We start from the raw sequence: 18910 nt of genomic DNA on the forward strand, positions 1-18910 counted from the left end.
AGTTTCACCATGTCCCTGGAAATGACTCACAAGTACAAAGGGCAGCCTACAATATGTTGTTTCAGTGAGGGGTCTTAACTCAAATCCTGCTGAACAACTGGATTAATTCCCAACTCGCTCCAATAATTAGCAAATCGAGGGTTTGTACAAATCCGCATTTATTGACCCCGGCGCACGCTGGGGCTTGCACTCGGGGCGGCAGTAAACCTGCTCGCGATTGGCTGGCGGCGCTGAAGCGCTCGCCCGGAGCCAATGAACGGGCGGGATATTGGCGAGTCGCTGACTCCAGGACACGGCGGCGCGCCGCCCGCTCCAGCCCGCCCGGAGAAGCCTCAGCCGCCTCGGGGCGGGCGGAACCGACGGCGTGTTCTCCCACCCTGGCCTGGCCCGCCCCATCCCATCCGGCCCGGCCCGGATGGCCGCGATCTGTCGGGTACCCGCGGGCCGAGGTCAGGTGAGGCACAGGCGCCCTATCTCAGTCCGTACCTAGGCAGCCTCGGCCCGGGCCGTCCTGTGTGGGGAGGGATCTGTAAAACCCCCTTCCTACAGCTCCCTGACAGAACTGAGCGTAGCCAGGTAGTGACCAGCTCTGTTCCCAGGGAACCAGTGACAGGACGAGAGGACAGTCCTAAGATGTGGCAGGGGAGGTTTAGGTTGGACATCAGAAAGAATTTCTTCACAGAAAGGGTGGTCAGACATTGGAAGGGACTGCCCGTGGAGTCACCATCCCTGTGGAGTCACATCCCTGGAGATGTTTAAGGAAAGACTGGATGTGGCACTCAGTGCTTTGGTCTGGTTGGCGCCGTGGGGATCAGTGACAGGTTGGACTCGCTGCTGTCAGGTCAGTGACTCTGTGATTCTTGGCAGGGCCACAGCCACGTACCCCGCAGGATCGGCACCCGTGGTGACATCACGGTGATGGACACAGAGCTGGAAAAGGCTGGAAGAGCTGCGTCCCACCAGGGCAGGTTCCTGAAGGTGTGCGATGGAAACGCTCGTGGGAGCCCGCGGGGCCAGGTGCCAGGGAGCAGCCGAGTAACCCAGAGCACTCTGGGCAGAGCCTCCCACACGCGGTTAAATTCAGTCCTGAATAAAGTGGCACAACTAGAAAGCAAATTAATGTGTCAAAACAAGCACCTGGAATTGCAGAACACTGACTCGGGCCTGAAGCCTTTGGCTGAGGAATGCACCTCATCTTCCTCTGGGCATGAAGGTGGTGCCAGGACCAAGAAGTACTGGAAGAATTACCGTACCACCAGTGGGAATGGGACCCGCAGGGATGCCTGTTCTGAGGAAGAAGAAAGCATCCAAAGCCCTAAAAGGAATGCTACAGTTAAACAACAGCTTGATCTGGATAGTGATGAAGAGGAAATGAGAGAATTGATGGAGAGCTCCTTGGAGTTTTCCAGTGGAAATGGGAGTCAGAAGGTTCTGGTAAGTGATGCTCAGTAGGGAGAAAGGTAAATACAAATTTGCTGGACTATGTGTTTTTATGAATTCTTTTATGTAATTGTTTTAATTGATTGATCGTTTTTTATTTAGATAACACCAACAACTAAATTTTAAACTTGCATTTGTATCTTGCTCGTGATAGGATTCAGGTTCCCACCTTAACATTTTAAAATTACTCTATTTTACCCACAATGATTTATTCTCCCTTTAACAAGCTACACGTAACAATGAAGTAACACAAATCTCTTTTTCATGTTCTTCAAAAAGAGCAAGACTCCACTTCCATCAGGAAGGGCTCCTCCACCTCATAAGGAAGTTTCACCAGCAGAGTTATCTAAAGCATCTTCTTTTCACAGCAAAGACTCAGAGAAAAGTGTGTTTGGTAGAGTTAATTCACCAGCACTTTCACCCATCAGCAGAAACCTGTCAGGACACACCATGAGATCTCAGTTGCTGTCGTCTTCCATGAAAGGCAACGCTGTAAAGATTGCTCTGCCTAAAACAGGCTACACCAAGCAAATCCAAGAATCCATTGAAAGTGACAGGAGTGAAATAAAGTCATTAGATGAATTATTTTCTGAAGGGGATGATGCAGAAGATCCAACCAGCAGCAGCTTGAAATGTAAGTTTCCTAAAATCCTGTCTCAGTAGACTCAGTATGAATTGTACTGATAATCTCCTGATAAATTCTCTTAATAAACATGGGCAAATAGTCACTTTGAAAGGATTCACTGATGATATCTTACATAAAGCAAGGCCTGATCAAAGTAATTACCTTGATCTTCTTTCTAGTGTAATAGGTTTGTATTTTTCTTAACTTTAGGCTTAATGAGTTCAGATTAATGACACTGCCCTGAGTGACATTATGTCAAAACAAACAGGTAGTAGTAGTAGAATAGTTTTCATGTATCAGTGACACAATATCCTAATGGGTCAGAGTGAGAACAGCTGGAAATGAGGGGCAGCAAAAATCTCTTGAACTTCAGGAATGTCAGCAGCTCAAAGGAGAAAATTTTAGGAGTGTCTATGAAGTTAAAATCAGTGACTGGTTGCTATTACTTTTTAGTGCTAATCTAGGAAGGTAGTACTAATTTTTTCCCCCTCACTTTTCTCACTCAAAAGAAAGAGTACTGTAATTTTAATATAAATTCTCATACATAGGTTTCATTTGTTTGCAGGCTTCAGACTGAATGTCATGAGCCTTGATGATTTGGCACCAGACACTACCAGTAAGGCAACAGAATTAAAGCAAAAAGTAAGTAGAAATTCTGCACTAGCAGATATTCCCAGTCTGCCTGTGTTTGGTGGAGTGTAGAGATTCTAAAAGAAATACTTTTACAGGAAAAAGACATCCAGTTTACTCAAGAATCAAACAAATATGTGAAAAAAGATATATTGCTGGTGGAAGAGGACCAGGCTGCTCTTAAAATGACCAGTGCAGTAACTAGTGTGAGTGATTCTTCTGAAGAGGGTGTTGAAAAATGTATCTCTGAAGCTGAAATCTCTGAACATTTAAGTGGAGTTTCCTCAGATTTCCCTCCACACAAACAGGATTATCTTAATCAGAACGAGAGAACTCTTAATTCAGAATATTCTGAAGACTTCGAAGGGTCTCTGTCTACAGCAGACGAGGAATCTGTGGAGGGACATGCTGAGAGCTGCACGTGTTCTGGAGCACTCCCGTCTCCAGCCTCATCCCTGCTGGTCGCCCGAGGGCAGCACAGCCGGGGCCACCGAGTGGCTGTCACAGAGACCGCGGTGCAGACAGCAGAGCCTCCCTTCACCCCCTGCTGGGCAAAGGGTGAGTTCAGCAGTTACTGCCCTCAGCAGGCAAATTTTACACTTTTACATCTGCCCAGTCAGCCTCGATGGACTTCTTCACTTCAGTGCCAGCTTCCCCTCACACTGGTCCTAAATAAAAAATTGCCTCAAGCCCAGCACTTTAAGCTGCTGTCTACAGAAAAGACTGGGATTGAATATCATAATAACAAATGTTTTTTGGTTAAAAATACCCCCCACGGGACCTGAGGCTGGATGAGCAAGTGTTAGCAGCAGAGCTCTCAGTAGCACAAGTAGTACACTCAAATGAAATTCCATATTCTGACATCTTTACTGTTGTAAATAATAGCATTGTCACGTTACTAAAGTGATTGCTCATCCATCGAGTTCTTTTGCATTGTACTTGTCTCTTGTGAAAGCATTATGGCCCCAGGACAGGATCAGATATGAGCTTTGATATCCTGAGGAGTAGCTCCCTGCCTCCATCTCTTCACTTCAAAGAAAAAGTGCTAAGAGCCACCATTCCTTGCCACACTCGAGGAGAAAATAGAAACTTGAGTGTCCTTGAAAACAGCAGCATTGAGTACAGAAGTCTTTATTTTTACTCTGCCCAGGGTTAGAAAAGGTGCTTTCTGCAATGGTGGTGTGAGCCTGAGAGTAAGGAAACCGTGGAAGTTGTTTAACTATGTCAACATTTTTGTTGGCTGACAGAATTCTCCTGTTAGGCTGCACAGTGGTTTTAGGTCCCAAGAAACTGCTGAAGAACCAAGCAGTAGCACTAAACTTTCCCCCTCTCCTCACTCAGTAATTCTGCTGCTTTCCTATGCACAGCAAACCCCTCTGTTGGAACCAGCTACTTCGATCCAGTGCCAATTGCCAGTCACCTCATCAGCATGGATGCAGTAGAAGGTACTGAAACCACGTTTATTCTTTTTTTTTAAACTATTTTCTGCACCTAAGCCCAGCTCGTTCAGCTTTTGGTGCTGGCTGGGCCCCACCCCAATCCATCGTGTCCCTTTCTCGCAGCCCTGAGCACGTACAGCCCCTCGGTTCTGGTTTTACACGCCATGTGCAAGCAGCACGTGATGCTGACCCAGCAGTTTGTTGAGAACCTTCACCGCCTTCACACGTCCCTCGTGGAGTCATTAGAGCATGAGAAGTTCCATTACCATACCCTGGAAGAGGCTAAGGAGGTATTTATGACAAAGCAGAGATTGAGTGTATATTCCTTTCCAAACGTTTGTGGTATTTGCAGCAAACCTAGTTTCTTTGCATATGATTAATTAATAAGTTTAAAAGAAAAAAAAAAAAAAGACTGGAGTCCTGCTGGAGGCCAGTTTTTAAAGATTAAGGTTTCTGTTGTAGCATTTAGCTGTCCTCAAATGAGCAGGGATCATTCAGATGCTTCAACAGAAGGGTCACTTTCTGTTGCTAGTACAGAAATGTGCAGGTATCATGAAGATTAGTTGCTTTCTACTATTTCATAAATAATAAACTATGTAATAAAGACGTTTCTTACCTTTTTTTTTTTCTTGCAGTACATCAAGAATCACAAATCCCCGCCTCTAACAATTGAGCAAGCTCTTGAAGAAATTCGGAAAGGCCAAGAGAAATAACTGCTTGGACAGTTACTGAGCTTTAAGTGACATTTATATTTACAGCTCTAATGCTGAAACAAGAAACTTTTCCAAGTTGCACAGATAAACCATATTGGAAGGATTCATACAAACTGCTATGTTAGTATAAGTTAGTTAGTACAAATTGCTAATTATTATATATAATTTACTTTTCTATACCTGAATGTTTTACCCGTGTACACAGTACAGGGATACACAGGAACCTTCAGCCAGACTATGGCAGCAAAAGAGATGTCAAGGTAACACTTCTGTCTAATGGGACCATGGTAACATCACAGTGCACATATTTATTGGGTGAATTGTGAGATCTGAGATCACATCTATGATTGTGGTAGAAGTGAAAGTCTGTGCTACAGCCCCTGAGAAATATGACCACAGCAGGAAATTACTGTACCCTGCCTTTAGTGCTGTTATCTAAGCAGTTTCTATATAATCAGCCTTGTCAGATTACAACAAACCTGAACACACTCAAGAGTGTGTTTGTTAGGATAAATTCAAAACAAGGAAGGATTATAGTCAAGGTGCAGGAATCCATTCACTCTGAAATCTCAGCTGCCTTTTTATTTTAAAAAAATTGTTTATTGGAAGGCAAAACAACAACATTCACAAGTTGGTAACATACAGGTGTTGTATGCTGATTCACAGACAGCTACAGTTCCACAACTACAGTAGATCTAGAACAAACTGATATTCCACCATATTAACTGGATGGTTTTGAGAGGGATTTTGCTCTACAAACAAACAACTGGAAAAGAGAACAGCCACGCACACCTGGGGAATGGAAGTGCAGTATAAGGGCCTAACAGCTATAGCTGGTGGTCTCTGGAAACAGTTACAAAAGGTTTGTTTCTTTTTTTCATTTAGATTACAGCAAAGTTCCAAGAACAGCTCCTTGATAGAAATGTGTAGAGCAGAGAAAATGGATTCTCTTCTATTGAACTAATTAGCTTTTATTAAAGGGTATGTACAAAAATATAAAAAAAAAGCACAAAGACTGTGTTCCATTTCCATTACAAAGCATTTCCCATCCCTCAGAGTGCTGGAAAAGCTACCAGAGAACTGACCCTTGTGTCCTGCCCCGAGAGGAGGCTGCAGCAGCTGCTGGCTGGGGCCTGGAGGTTGGGTGGAAGGTTCTAAAAGCTTGCACAGTGCTCACAGGTCACCTGCACTGGAACTAGATGCTTCATTCCCCATTTAGACATTAGGATACACTGCTCAGCATCAGTCTGACTTGCTCCCAAGGCAGCACCCCTCCACTTCAAATAGAATTAACCTTTTGAGAGAAATAAACATACATTATGGAACTAGAGAACATACAACCACATCAGATAATGTCTGTATTCCACAGGAATGAATGAGGCACAGTCCTGCACCAGGAACTGCTTGAATGGGGTTTAATTTTACTATAAAATGGGGAACTAATTAGAAAATTTTGGGAGATAAATGGAGATTTTTAAACTTGCTAGACATGTCGTAGTAACAACTGGGCTTTTTAAAGCACTAATTGACAAGTGTTGAAGTACATGTCATAGCTTTCCATTTTCCACCATAGTTCTAAAATTAATTCATTTGTCACTTCCTCCAGATTTTATTTCAGATTTCTACAAGTTTAATGTTTTACAGAAGATGCAAGACATCTTTCTTCAGAGAGTCTTATTCGAGTGGTGGAGGGTCTTGTGTTTCACGCTTCACTGAAACAACAGGGAAAAGAATTCTTATACATTCCGCAGTTACCTGAACTGGCTGAAATGTTTTGTGGAAAGAGGGTTCTGTTAATAAGGAATTTTTCCTTATGGGCTTTATGTGAACCCACTTGATTGCTACAGATCTAGAGGCAGAAGTGACATTTCATTGAGCATGCCAGCTTTTTCCTTTTAGCATTCAATGTATCACAGACTCTCTGCAAAAATCCATTATTTGGGTTATTTTATATTCACCTCTTATAAATGTCTCCACTTTTTCTGAACCCTTCCTGCACTAAAGAGAATTTATTATCAGTTCTGGCTTTGGCAGAACATGGTACTAAGGTAGAAAACTCTGAATAGGGCAGGGATGAACAGTTAAGTGTGGTCTAACTTGATTCCAACCACAAGGACGTCCCTTGTGTGGCACAGCTCCCTCTCCACTAACTTTGCCAAAGATGCAGGTCCTCAGTATTGCAGCCAGTGGCTTACACAGAACACACTCATTAATTAACATTTCAGAAATTAGAACGTAACACAATGCCTAAAAAAGGAAATCAGAGTACATGTCCACTTACCTGTTTTACTGTATCAGTTACACTAGAAAAAATTAAGAGTTACTGATATTTTGATTTGGGTTTACAAAAATCACTCTCAAGAGGTTTCTAAATTGCTGAGAAACGTTCACTTACATTCATCCCTGGCCTTCATGCGTGCGATAAATGAGTAACTTTTATTTCTTCTGTAGTTTTCATAAGGGTCATCCAATGCAACTCCCACTCCTTTGTACTGATCCCATTTGTCTCGGATATCACCTCCTTTAATTGGATCCTGAATTCCTTGTTCCTTGGCTCCCAATCCACCAGATCCACTCCATCCTGCAGCAAGGACACAACATTGCCATCCTTTCACTGTTACTGCCAGAATCATGAAGACAAACACTGACATTTTGGAAACAACCAAAGACAGCATCAGTTTGATAAAGCAGGATTGTTTCAGGACGATCTGAAACAACGTGTGAACTGTCCCATTTATTTCACAAGCATTAATATGCAGAGCTTCTAGGAGCTGACAGCAGCAGTGTCTCTAAGAAGTGTTAGGAGGATAAGAAGAAAGGCAGCACAAGCCCAATCTGTCTGCTCAGCCCTGCTGACCTGTACTGCAGGGAGATGAAATACCTCGGGTAGTGTCAGTTCTGTCTGATGCCAAACTCACATCCCTGTCTTCTGTACCTTTCCCAGAAAGGCAACTGTCACTGCTCCATGAACTTACATCTCTGAATATTTTTATGCTGATCTTGGAATACCAAGGAATAATTCCTTATGAACATGCATGAATTAATTATATGTAAGACTTAGGTGTCTTAATTTTCTTTCCTGGCTTCTGTAAGATTCCAGAACAGCATCTTACCCATTTTCACTAGCATTTGATGGCCTTTATTTTCCTCTCCAAGTCTCGATTCTGGTATAGGAGGCCCAGAACTGGAGCCCAAACCAGCAGAAGAACTAAGAAAATAACAAAAACAAATTAGGAACCAGTGATACTATTCTGACACAGAGCACAGTCAGTTCTATTCTGTTAAGCATTAACATCCAACACAATCCCATCCACTCTACTGAGCTATTCTTTATTAATGCCATTAGATTATGCAGTTATTGAGGTGCCAGAAACACATCACCTGCTTCTGAGCACAAGGGAAATCAAACACTGTGCTCTTCCCAATGGAGCACCCGGAGAATTACTCTGAAGGTGTACACAGACTTCACAGTTGCACGCAGTTTTGTTAAAATAAAAAGCCACCACAATAAAGGAATATTCTCTCTACAGTGTCCCTGCAGGCACTGTGTTCCAACAGGCAGGTAAAAGGAGACGAGATGAAACCAAATCTTACGGAGGAGTGGGGCTGCGGGAGCGGGAACGGCGCCGCCTTCCCGGGGAGTACGACTTGGAGCGAGAGCGAGACCGAGAGCGGGAGCGGCTGTGAGAGGAGCGGGAGCGGCTCCGGCTTCTGGAAGGGACAGCACGAGAGTTACCAGAGCAGTTCCCTGCATCAGCCTCCGGGGCTGCGTTTTCCCCGCTCCCCATTTCCCAAGGTTCGCCCCCGCCCCCCCTTCCCCGTGCTCTACCTGGACTGCGAGCGAGAATAGGATCGCGATCGAGAGCAAGAGCGAGAGCGTGATCTCGAGTAGGAGCCGGATGATTTTGAGGATCGTGAATGAGACCGGGAAGATGAACGACCTCGGCTTTTAGACCGACTGCGAGACCGAGAAGGCCCACTGCACAGATGAGCAGAGAAACTCCACTGAGATTCCATGGAGAAGCACCAGAAACACAAATCTACTCCTGATCAAATTCTAATTACACACAAGCACTACTTCTGCAGTCAAAGTGAAAGCTTAAGTGTGAAAAACTGGTTCATAGAATCACAAGGTGGTCTGGGTTGGAAGGGACCTTAAAAATCATCCAGTTCCAACCCTGGCCACCTTCCTCAAGACCAGGTTGCTCCAAGCCCCGTTCAACCTGGCCTTGGCCACTTCCAGGGATGGGGCAGCCACAGCTGCTCTGGGCAACTCGTGCTGGTTCCATTTTCTGCAGATTAGACAGAAATTCCAGCACACTGAAACTCAACTTTTCATCAGCATGTTGCTGAACAGGCTTTCCCTCCACATTTAGCCCAAGCACCTCCCAGATGAACAGCACACAGCAGAAGGTGGCACACAGGAACTCTCACCTATTTCTCTTCTCTTGACCTTTCCTCCGCCTTGCTCTCATTTTAGCTCTGAAGAATTCGTACAGTCCATTCTGCTCCCATCCTTCACTGCAACAAATCAACCACACAGAAGCCACACGTGTATATTCCACTTCAGTGGTGACCTTAAGGATTTTCACCAGATTTTGTACAGAACAAAAGGTCTGGGCAAAACTGTCTCACAAATCTCAGTATAAGATCAAAGAGCAAGTGCAACAACAAGAGCATTAGGAGAACCAACACACAGACAAGAGAGGGAGGTACTTTGTGGTTTGAGACACCTTCTTAGAGCATTTTCCTTATCATTCACCTACAATTACCTGTTTCTAGGCCTGTCATGAGATGGTGGACTATAAAATGCCTCAACCGCAGCCAGGAGTCTCTCACTGGGGGGCATTGGAGGTGGGAGACGAATATCTTTAGGATCTAAAGGTTTATACTCATGATCTTCAAGCTGCCGGAAACAAAACAAATCACATTCATGTCATGTGCCAATTAAATACAGATTTAGCTGTGTAGAGACCTCAAATTTCAATAATGGATAAAAAAATGATCTGGAAATAAGGATTCTGCAGAGGACTCGATGCTTCCTCATGCTATCACTATTGTGAGTTCTCTGAGAAAAGCCTGCACTGCATAGGTTGCAGTGTTAAGTGGGTCACCAGGTAGATAAAATGCACATCTCATCCACCTTTGTGCTAATGTGTCTTGATGGAAGCCTGGCACAAACTGGTGTATGAGAATAGCACAAAGAGATGGAAGAGGTTTATTTGTTCATCTCAAATACAGAATACATATATGTAAATATTCCTGAAGATGCTGATACAGGTGTGTTTCCTGTTCTCTATCCTTCTTTGTATATGTAACATTGATATTGTAAAACATTGTCACGAGAATTCTGATTAGGAAGAACTAGTGCAGTGGCCCCATCAGACTTCTGAGGTCTCCCTGGCCATCTGGAAATCACTGGAGATTTCCATTTCCTACAAATAAAGGTCAGACTGTCAAGTATAAATTAGTCTTTCTGTGACTTCAACCAGCTTCCTCTAGCACACAACACATGAAAATCATCACCATTTTCACCACCTAGTCCCCTCAACTACTCCTGCCTTTATACCCTACACAACTGGTGGTGGGATGGAAGGATTTGAAATGATACACATACATGTTCAACTGTCCCTAATAACAACAACGGCTTTTGGATCTTTTAACCCCACCAGTCGGTCCCACAGCAAGCACTCACCTTGACAAGTGGAGCCATCAGCCCGGCGGGAAGATCAAAGTAGGGAACGTTTGGCACCAGACTGGGATCGTCGTGGTTCATGTGGGGAGGCCCCTGGCGCCGCATGTGAGGGGGCTGCCCGTTAAATCCGTGGGGGGGAGGCCCAAAATCGGGGTGCTGTGGCCCTCCCCAGGGAGGATGCTCGCTGATTCCAGGATGAGGCAATCTGTGACCAGGATGATGATGAGGAGGTCCAATTTCTGCAGAGTAAGAGGGTTAAAATGTTTTATTTAGCTATCAGAGATGTGCTTCAATTACTGCATTTATCCTAAAACTCAATCTCGGCAGATCCAGTGAAGAACTGAAAGACCAGAGGCCACACTCACAAATACCCTGCAGTGAATATCCCTCCCTGGCCACAGCAACCACTCTCTAGACAATAGGACAGTTCAGCCCCAAGCCACTGCTTCCTTTGGGACAAGCTGTGGTCAAAAGGACCACAAGAAAGACACACTCAAGAACGAAATGTTCCAGATGCAGCAGGGCAGCTACTGGTGGGATTTATTTCTGATGCTAAGTACACAATCATGGCTCAGCTTGGACCTGTAATCAGTTCTGTCTCTCTTCCAAATCAAGATATATAAAGAAATATATATATGGCAGCAATTAATTCACATCAGTGGGTGACAAGAAAATACTTTTGAAAAAGATACTTGGAGAAGAGGTAGAGTTAATTCTGTTAAAATAGGGAAGTGAGTGACACTCATCCAACCACTGATGGACAAATGCCATGAACACCAGGAGACCCTGCTGAACTCACTGCACTCTACAGAAAAAATGCAAGACTGAAAACCAACATCATTTGCAACAGGATTAACAGTTTTTCCAGGAAAAGCCATTACAGCCACTTCCCAATCTCGAGCTGGTACTCACTGTCATCAGAACTTGAGCAGAGTCTGTATAATCATTGCTCCACTGCTTTCCTAATTTTAAACCATCTGGTTTAGTTGATCCCTTTCTCCAACAACTTTGCATGAAACAACAGATATTTTAAATCACCACTAAAATCCAAAAGCAAGCATCTCATTCTGAGCTTCAACCTAAACTCCCTTGGCCAAGAGGGAGTTCTCCCTTTCTCCCTACTCACTATCACAATCCTTAAAAAAAAAACAACATGCAAACAATAAAACCCAAGGAAAAAAAAAAAAAAAAAGGACAATCTCTACTACAGAAGTTAAACTCAATCCTAAACATATAAACTGAAATCCATTGGTTTTCAACCATTTTTGGACTTGGAAAACTGAGAAACTTTTAGGATTAATGTAGCAACTGGTACACAGAAAACATAATGTATCTTCTACATGACTTGTCACACAGAACCAGGGTGATCTTTGGCCTGTACACTGACAAGGATCATTCCAGAGTGAGGGTAACTCCTGCAATGAAATGGAAACTACCTCTGAGCAGACCTAGAGCAAACTTGCCCACAGGCACAGGCCAGGCAAGCAGCACCTGATTACACTCACACACATCCCCATGTTCCAGCAAGAGAACAGACTCAGTGAGGAGGAAGAACTGGAGGTAGGGATCATCTCACCCCACACTACCAAGCCACACAACAATAAAAACCAGACAGCTTGGAAAGTCAAAAGAAAGAGAAAACGAATGAGTGTTTGCATAGGAACAAATCCTTTCAGCCTTCCTCTTAACTTCCTCCATCCACAGAGGCCACAGCTCTCATCAGCCCTCACCTATGGGCTGATGTGCAGGTGATTAAATTGACAAGAAAACGCTGCCTCTCACTTTCAAACTTACTACTTTTAAAGCTAAGTAGTCACAAAAGAGGTGCCTGTAGAGATGCTGTCTTCAATTTGGACCACAATTTCTTATCCATTAGGGAAAACTCAAAAAGCAAGGAAGCATCCAACTCTGCACGTGTTTCCTACCAAGTTCTCAGCTGTAGCTTCCCAAACTCCCAATCCAAACATTTCTCAGGAAAATCCCAACAGTCCACCGGGGATAAACCGTCACCCCAAATCACTAAATAATTTTGTAACGTCAATCAGCATTGATAAGAAAACCTGGCCTGGTACACACTTTACCTTGAGGAAAATCCCCCTGGGGGTAATCAAAACGATGAGGATAAGGAGGCCTTTCAAAGGGATGGCGAGGTGGAAAATCATCCTGCATGAAGCGAGGTGGAAAGCGGTTGAAATTATGCGGATGCGGGGGCTGGTTGAATTGGGGATGTTGCTGATGTGGAGGAAATGGGCCTCTGAAGTGAGGTGGCCGCTGCATTCGAAATGGAGGTTCCCTCTGACCCCCACCCCATGGAGGCTGCTCAGGCTGGTTGTTCCACGGGGCTTCAAACTGGTTGTTCCAAGAAGGATCGGGTTGGTTGTTCCAAGGGGTCTCTCGCTGATTGTTCCAGCCTTGATCTCTCTGTTCGTTCCACATTCCTTCGTGGTTGTTATTCCAGGGAGGACAGTGAGGTGGTCCCTGGAGGTGAAGTACAGAAGTCTGGTCGTTAGGTTATAAGAATAAAGAACATAATAACACACCTCCCTATGCAAATACAGCCCATAGACAACATGCACAAGAACGTTTAAGATACAAATCTGAATGGCTGCAACTTCAGAAAAAAAGATGGGAAAAGACCAAACTGTTACTGAACCCAACAGCTCTTGTTCATAGGAACAGCGTGATGGTTAACAAACTGAAATATAATTAACGTTTTGCCTTTAACTGCACTCAGAATGACAAAGCTTGGCACTGAAATCTGGAACTTTTACAGCTTTTCACTGCACTTCCACAACCAAGGTGGCCATTCCCAAACTCCACAACCAAGGTGGCCATTCCCAAACTCCACAACCAAGGTGGCCATTCCCAAACTCCACATCTGTTTCCAGAACTGTTTCTTACCTGTTGTTGACCCCACGGTGCAACAGGGTGAGGTTGGTCAAACCAGGGTGGTTTATTTGGGGGAATCTGATCATGAGATCCAGGCCCACGTGGTCCACCTGAGGCAGGATCCTGCACTCCAGACCCAGCTGTATCATAGTCTGTAGAACCAGCCAGGGGCAGCTGAGATTTACCATCATCTGCAACAATTTAGAGACTACTATCAGCATCAAAATCACTTGCAGTTAAACATCAGCACACCAGGCACCAGATGAATTTCTTCTGCAGAAATCTAATTACTGGGAGACAAGATTTCTGATCTATTTAACACTCATCTCTGTTTCTTTTTATACTCAAGCATCAGCCTGCACCTGCTGCAAGGCTCTGAACAGATTCAAGCTTTTGCCTGAACCAAACCAGCAGTGCATTGTGTCTCATTATTAAAAAAGAATTAAAAAAAAACAAAAAAAAAGAAATCATAACATTGTCACCCACTGATTTTTGCACAGGTCCCAGCTCAGTACCTGCTTGTGTGACTGGAACAGAAGGTGGAGCTGAGGCTGGGGCTGCTGTGGGGGCTTGAGGTGGGGGTGTTGATTTCACCTCGTTCTCTAGTGGGGGTATTTGGATCTGTTGCTGCTGCTGCTGCTGTGTTAAACTGCTCACAAACTCCTCATGTTGAGTTTTCAGGTTCTGGATCTGCTGTTGGAAAGCCACTTGCACAGGCTGTACAACCGTTGCATATTCAGTGATCAAATTTGCCTGATTAAAAAAAAAAGAGAACAAGTGAACACTGCACCTGTAATACCTACCCCACCTTGCTTGTTCAGAATTCCCTGGATTGCCCTTCACCCTCTCTCCCAAAAAAATGCATAAAGGTGCAGGATAATGCTGGCAGAACCACCCATTATATGAAGCTTTGTGGAGATTTCCAAAATATTCTCTGCAGCCTGGGACCCACCATCTTTAGTACTGCCTTTCCAATATAGCTCAAATCAACAGCATTCATTTTTAATAACAAAAAGCAAAAGCTCCTCCTGCCACAACAATTTTTGTATTCAATGTATGCAGTTTAAAGCCATGTTTGTTTGTTTGCTTTTGACCAAACACTCCCTGCTAACACAAGACACTGTCAAATATGTCCTGGATAAAACTGTATGAGGATAAATATGTACAAATATGAGTCTGTATCCTGTATCCAGGACCATATCAGCAGCTGGATTATTGAATGTTTGAAATAACAAAACACTATTTTTTTGTAATCCCTTGTAAGCAACTTCAAGGGAGATGAGGGGGAGTAGAAATTAACGTTATCCTTTGACAAGGAAAACAATTTTCAAGATACTTGCATAAATAAAGAAAGATGGTATTTTTGTGGCTAACCTGGTACTGGCCAAGTCCAAGAGCTGGGCTTTGTAACTGCTGAATAATGGACTCATCAAAGTACCCATTTTTCTCCCATAGCTGAAGAAGCTGCATGAATAAGAGTGAAAGTGATTTTAGAAATTATGAACACTCAAAGGAAAACTGAGGCACAGAAATTTTGTGCTTTCAGCTTTTCACAAGACCCAGGGTTTTGGTATTTGTTTTTGAACTGCTAAAGATTCAGATGCATTCATCATTATGATAACTCTTATATAAAGCCTAGGTCCTTTTAAATTCTGTTTTAAATGTGAACTAGAGCATCTCCTGTAATATACTTCATAAAGACAATCAGCCCAGGAAAAATCTCAGTGATTTTCTTGCACCTGCCTATTTGTGAATTTACACAGCACCAACCTAACAAAGCAAAACTCACAGTTAAACCAAAACCAAATACTCACTCTGGCAATTTTCTGTTGCTTATCTTCCTCCACTGCTAGAAAACTGGTACAATAAATAGGCACAACCACCTTCTGTAAAGCAGCCAGAAGATCTCGTGCTTGCTTCCGTTGGCTTCAGGAAAAGAACAGGAAGAGTTATCTTTTCACTATAACACTAAATGCACTGGAATATTCAATTTCTCTCAACTTCTGATATACTAAAAAGTAGTGGCATCACGAAATAGAGTTCTCTCCCTAACGACTTTATTGTAAAATCTTGTTTGGAGGAAAAATACATAAAGTAGGTAAAATGGTTTTACCTAAATTTGATTACTAAAGCACTAGATCAAAGCTGTGAACATCTGAGCACAGCTGCTAAAAACAATTAACACGTTAAAAATACAAAGTGACTAGTCAACCTGCCAACCAACACTGTATCTAAGAGAAAAACTCCATCAAATTAATCCAAACAGCAAACTGAAACCCAAAATGATTTCTTACCAGTGATGCAGAACGTCATTGATCAAGTAGATGAGGTGCAGGCGCAGCTCAAAGTGAGCTCCCTCTGCCGTGATCCTGTTCCTCAGATGTCCAGCCATCAGCTCACAGTGTGCAGGGGACTTGGCATTGCTAAACATCCAGTTCTTGCCAGCCTTAGGAAAGCAAATTTGAAATATTTCAAGTCAGTCTAAAGCATTCCCACGATATGGGTTTCCTGCAGCTCTGAAATAAGTGCAGGGAGGGATTTTTCAGGTGACAGCTTTCATCTTACCTGCCACCCAACACAGACAGAAAGTTGTTGTTAATGTACAGAGAATCTCAGCATTCAAAGGAACCCACAGCACCACCAAACCCCCGTGCAGATCCACACCACTTACTGAGATTGCATCTTTCGTGCAAGTGTCAATTATTGGCTGCAACAAGTTGTCAAATTCGTTCATATCTAACTGGGTTTCCTCCAAAACCTTCTGCATTTGTTGCTCAATTGCAAGGGCTACTGCTGATGTGACTTGTTCCTGATTAAAAAAAAACAGAAACAAAGGAAAAAAAGAGAAAGAATTACATTATAGCAAACACCCTTTTAAAGAATGAAGCTGCTGTATCCTTACCCTCTGGGACATAAGTAGCTATCTCTCAAGAACCTTTTACAAGCACTGTGACCTCATGAAAATGTTTGAATTCTTTAGTTCTGAAAAGATTCTTCATCTTTTTCAGGAAAAGCCCAATTTACTTCCAAAATCTATCACGTAATAAAAAAATAATTTCAAGAAGCTCTTAAATGTAAGGAACATAACCAAGGCACGAGGAACTCTTCAGTTTGGTTTCCAGCAGCTTTAACAGCTAAACATCTCCTGCAAGAATCAGCTAGTTGATAGCACACCCTTCCACCCAGAATCACATTTAAGTCAGAATATTACTAACTGGAATATCTTGCAGTTCCCAGCAATCTGCAGCATTTAACCTAAGTTAAGGTGATCACCACTTATTCCACTCTAAAACCAACAAGGTTTTTCAAAGATTAAATAAAAGGTTTTAATCACAGGTCAATCATGCCAGCACAGTCTACACATCAGATATATCCACTCTAGGGCAACACTGGCATTTGCCACACAACAAAAATGAGAAAAGCACCATCCCTTCTCCTCACCTCCATCACTGCTCAGCACCAAACCATCCTCTCCCCCTCCACTCCCAATTCCTACAGCCACTGACAGGTAAGGACACACCAGGTGAGCGTTCACCTTCAACCAACCTGTCTCATAGCGAGGAGATGCTGCTCCTGCTGCTGCAGGTTCCACTGACTCTGCTGGATGAGCTCCTCCACAGATGGGGTGCCCTGAGGGGCTGGGATGGGCGCAGCCGGTGGCAGCGAGGGCTGTGGCAGTGGCTGGATCTGTGCAGAAGCCTCGATGTCTTGGCTTTGCTTGCACAACACTAAGCAGACAGAGTAAACTTTGAAAGTAACCCTCCCACAGAAACCTGCTACCGCCAACCCACGTGTGCAAATGGCACTGGTTCCAAATAGACCCTCGCTCGGAGGGGGTCAGAGGGATCTCCAGAGCTGCGTGGACAACGCTCTCAGACACTTAGTGGGATTCTTGGGGTGTCCTGCGCAGGGCCGGAGGTTGGACTCGATGCTCCTGATAGGTCCCTTCCAACTCAGCACATTCTACGATTCTACGGTTAACGCAAAATCGCGGGTGGATGGTGCAGGAGGGGAGAGTCAGCAACTCCCTGTGCACTCGCAGAGGAACAACTGCAGGACAAGCCGGGTTCCGGCTCCCCAGGTGCTGAGCTCCGTGTCACCACGCTGCCCATCCCTGCGGCTGCCCCTGCCCGCCTCCAAACCCACAGCCGGGGCCTTGAGGAGCCGCGGGCAACGCTCGGCCAACTCCCGGGAACCCAGAGCGCACGAAGAGGCAGCAAAGCGGTTCTGGAGAAGCAGGGCCAGGCCAGGAGAGACAAAAGAGTCTCGGCCGGCCCCGAGACACCGCGCCCGGGGGAGGGAGGGAGCCCCGAACCGGCCCTGCCCGAGCCGCAGGCCCCACTCACGCTGCTGCTGCTCCAGGGCCAGCTTGTACTTGTAGTAGCCGTAGAAGTCACCCCCAAAGAGGAAGGAGAATTTGGGGTTCTCCTTCTGCTTCTCCATCGTCATCTTCTCAAACTCTGGCCCGTTCCGCGCCACAAACTGCGCCAGCTTGTCGATGACATTCCGCAGCTCCTGGTCTGTGGGAAGGCAGAGCTGTCAGCCCCCGCTCTTCCCGCTCCCTTCCCGCTCCCGCGGTTACCCCCCCGCTCTCCCCGAGCCCCCCGATCGCCCCTCACCCTCGGGCGGCAGCGGCATCTCCATGGCCGCGACTCCCCGGGCCGCAGGGCCGCGCCGCACGGACGGAAGAGCCGCGACACCCGCGCGACCGCGCTTTACGGCCGCGTCGCTACGGAGACGGCGCGCGGCGCCGGTCACGTGGGGCCGCTCTGCGCATGTGCTGTGGCTGGTGCGGCCTGAGGGGCGGGGCGGGGAGAGAAAGAGCGGCTCCTTTGCTTGAGTTTGTTATAAATGAGAGACAAAAGTCTCGATATTCAGCAAAATTTAGATTGCTTTATTTGATATAAAAAGAGCAAGCAGAGCTGGGGAACGTGAGGGGTCACCGCCCACTCCACGCTCCACCGAACCTTGGTTTACAGCCTCTTCTTATACTGTGGGTTCTTGCTGTCATCAATAATTTTTGGGGTTTTTTTCCTGTCATAATTGATTCTGCCAATTGATTGCTCGGCGTTTGAGCATGGCTGCCAATCGATTAGTTCGGCGATCGGCTGCTAATGCCTGTCAATCGATTAGCTCGGCGATCGACTAGTCATGCCTGCCCGATCGATTACATCGGCGCTCGATCGCTAATGCCTGCCGATCGACTACATCGGCGCTCGATCGCTAATGCCTGCCGATCGATTACATCGGCGCTCGATCGCTAATGCCTGCCGATCGATTACATCGGCGCTCGATCGCTAATGCCTGCCGATCGATCGCTCGGCACTCATTTGCACGCCCTTTGCACTCATACAGAGGCAGGAGGTTTCTCAGTTCCGGTCGGGGTTTTTTGGGGCGTTCATTCAGGGGGATTTCCTCAAGGAGTGGGACACTCCTTTATTCCCTTGCCTGTCTCCCGAGCGCCGCCTTGTGGGCAGAG

General features: G+C 45.2%; 2 protein-coding genes across 3 annotated transcripts; one reads left to right on the plus strand and one right to left on the minus strand.

The window, feature by feature from the left end:
- The first annotated feature begins 265 nt into the window (after positions 1-265).
- Positions 266-5860, plus strand: C26H19orf44 (chromosome 26 C19orf44 homolog). Its single transcript, XM_014883018.2, has 8 exons — positions 266-454; positions 868-1434; positions 1720-2074; positions 2631-2707; positions 2794-3253; positions 4063-4140; positions 4258-4424; positions 4770-5860. The coding sequence occupies exons 1-8, from the start codon at positions 416-418 to the stop codon at positions 4845-4847; spliced, it is 1821 nt and encodes a 606-aa protein (XP_014738504.2). The 5' UTR covers positions 266-415; the 3' UTR covers positions 4848-5860.
- CHERP (calcium homeostasis endoplasmic reticulum protein) lies at positions 5422-18185 on the minus strand. Of its 2 annotated transcripts, none has more exons than XM_014883017.2 (18): positions 18051-18185; positions 17778-17951; positions 16978-17159; positions 16103-16240; positions 15726-15877; positions 15246-15357; positions 14806-14895; positions 13947-14184; positions 13444-13622; positions 12624-13020; positions 10543-10781; positions 9620-9753; positions 9282-9368; positions 8677-8826; positions 8442-8558; positions 7961-8055; positions 7243-7428; positions 5422-6141 (listed from the first exon to the last, which is right to left on the minus strand). In XM_014883017.2, exons 1-18 carry the CDS (start codon positions 18073-18075, stop codon positions 6137-6139), a joined length of 2700 nt encoding a protein of 899 aa, XP_014738503.1. In that variant the 5' UTR covers positions 18076-18185; the 3' UTR covers positions 5422-6136. The 2 variants fall into 2 exon arrangements, with proteins under 2 accessions (XP_014738503.1, XP_014738502.1); XM_014883016.2 differs by having other exon boundaries at positions 5422-6559.
- Positions 18186-18910: the final 725 nt, after the last annotated feature.

The sequence above is a fragment of the Sturnus vulgaris genome, chromosome 26 (assembly GCF_052056855.1).
Source record: "Sturnus vulgaris isolate bStuVul1 chromosome 26, bStuVul1.hap1, whole genome shotgun sequence".
Lineage (NCBI taxonomy): Eukaryota > Metazoa > Chordata > Aves > Passeriformes > Sturnidae > Sturnus > Sturnus vulgaris.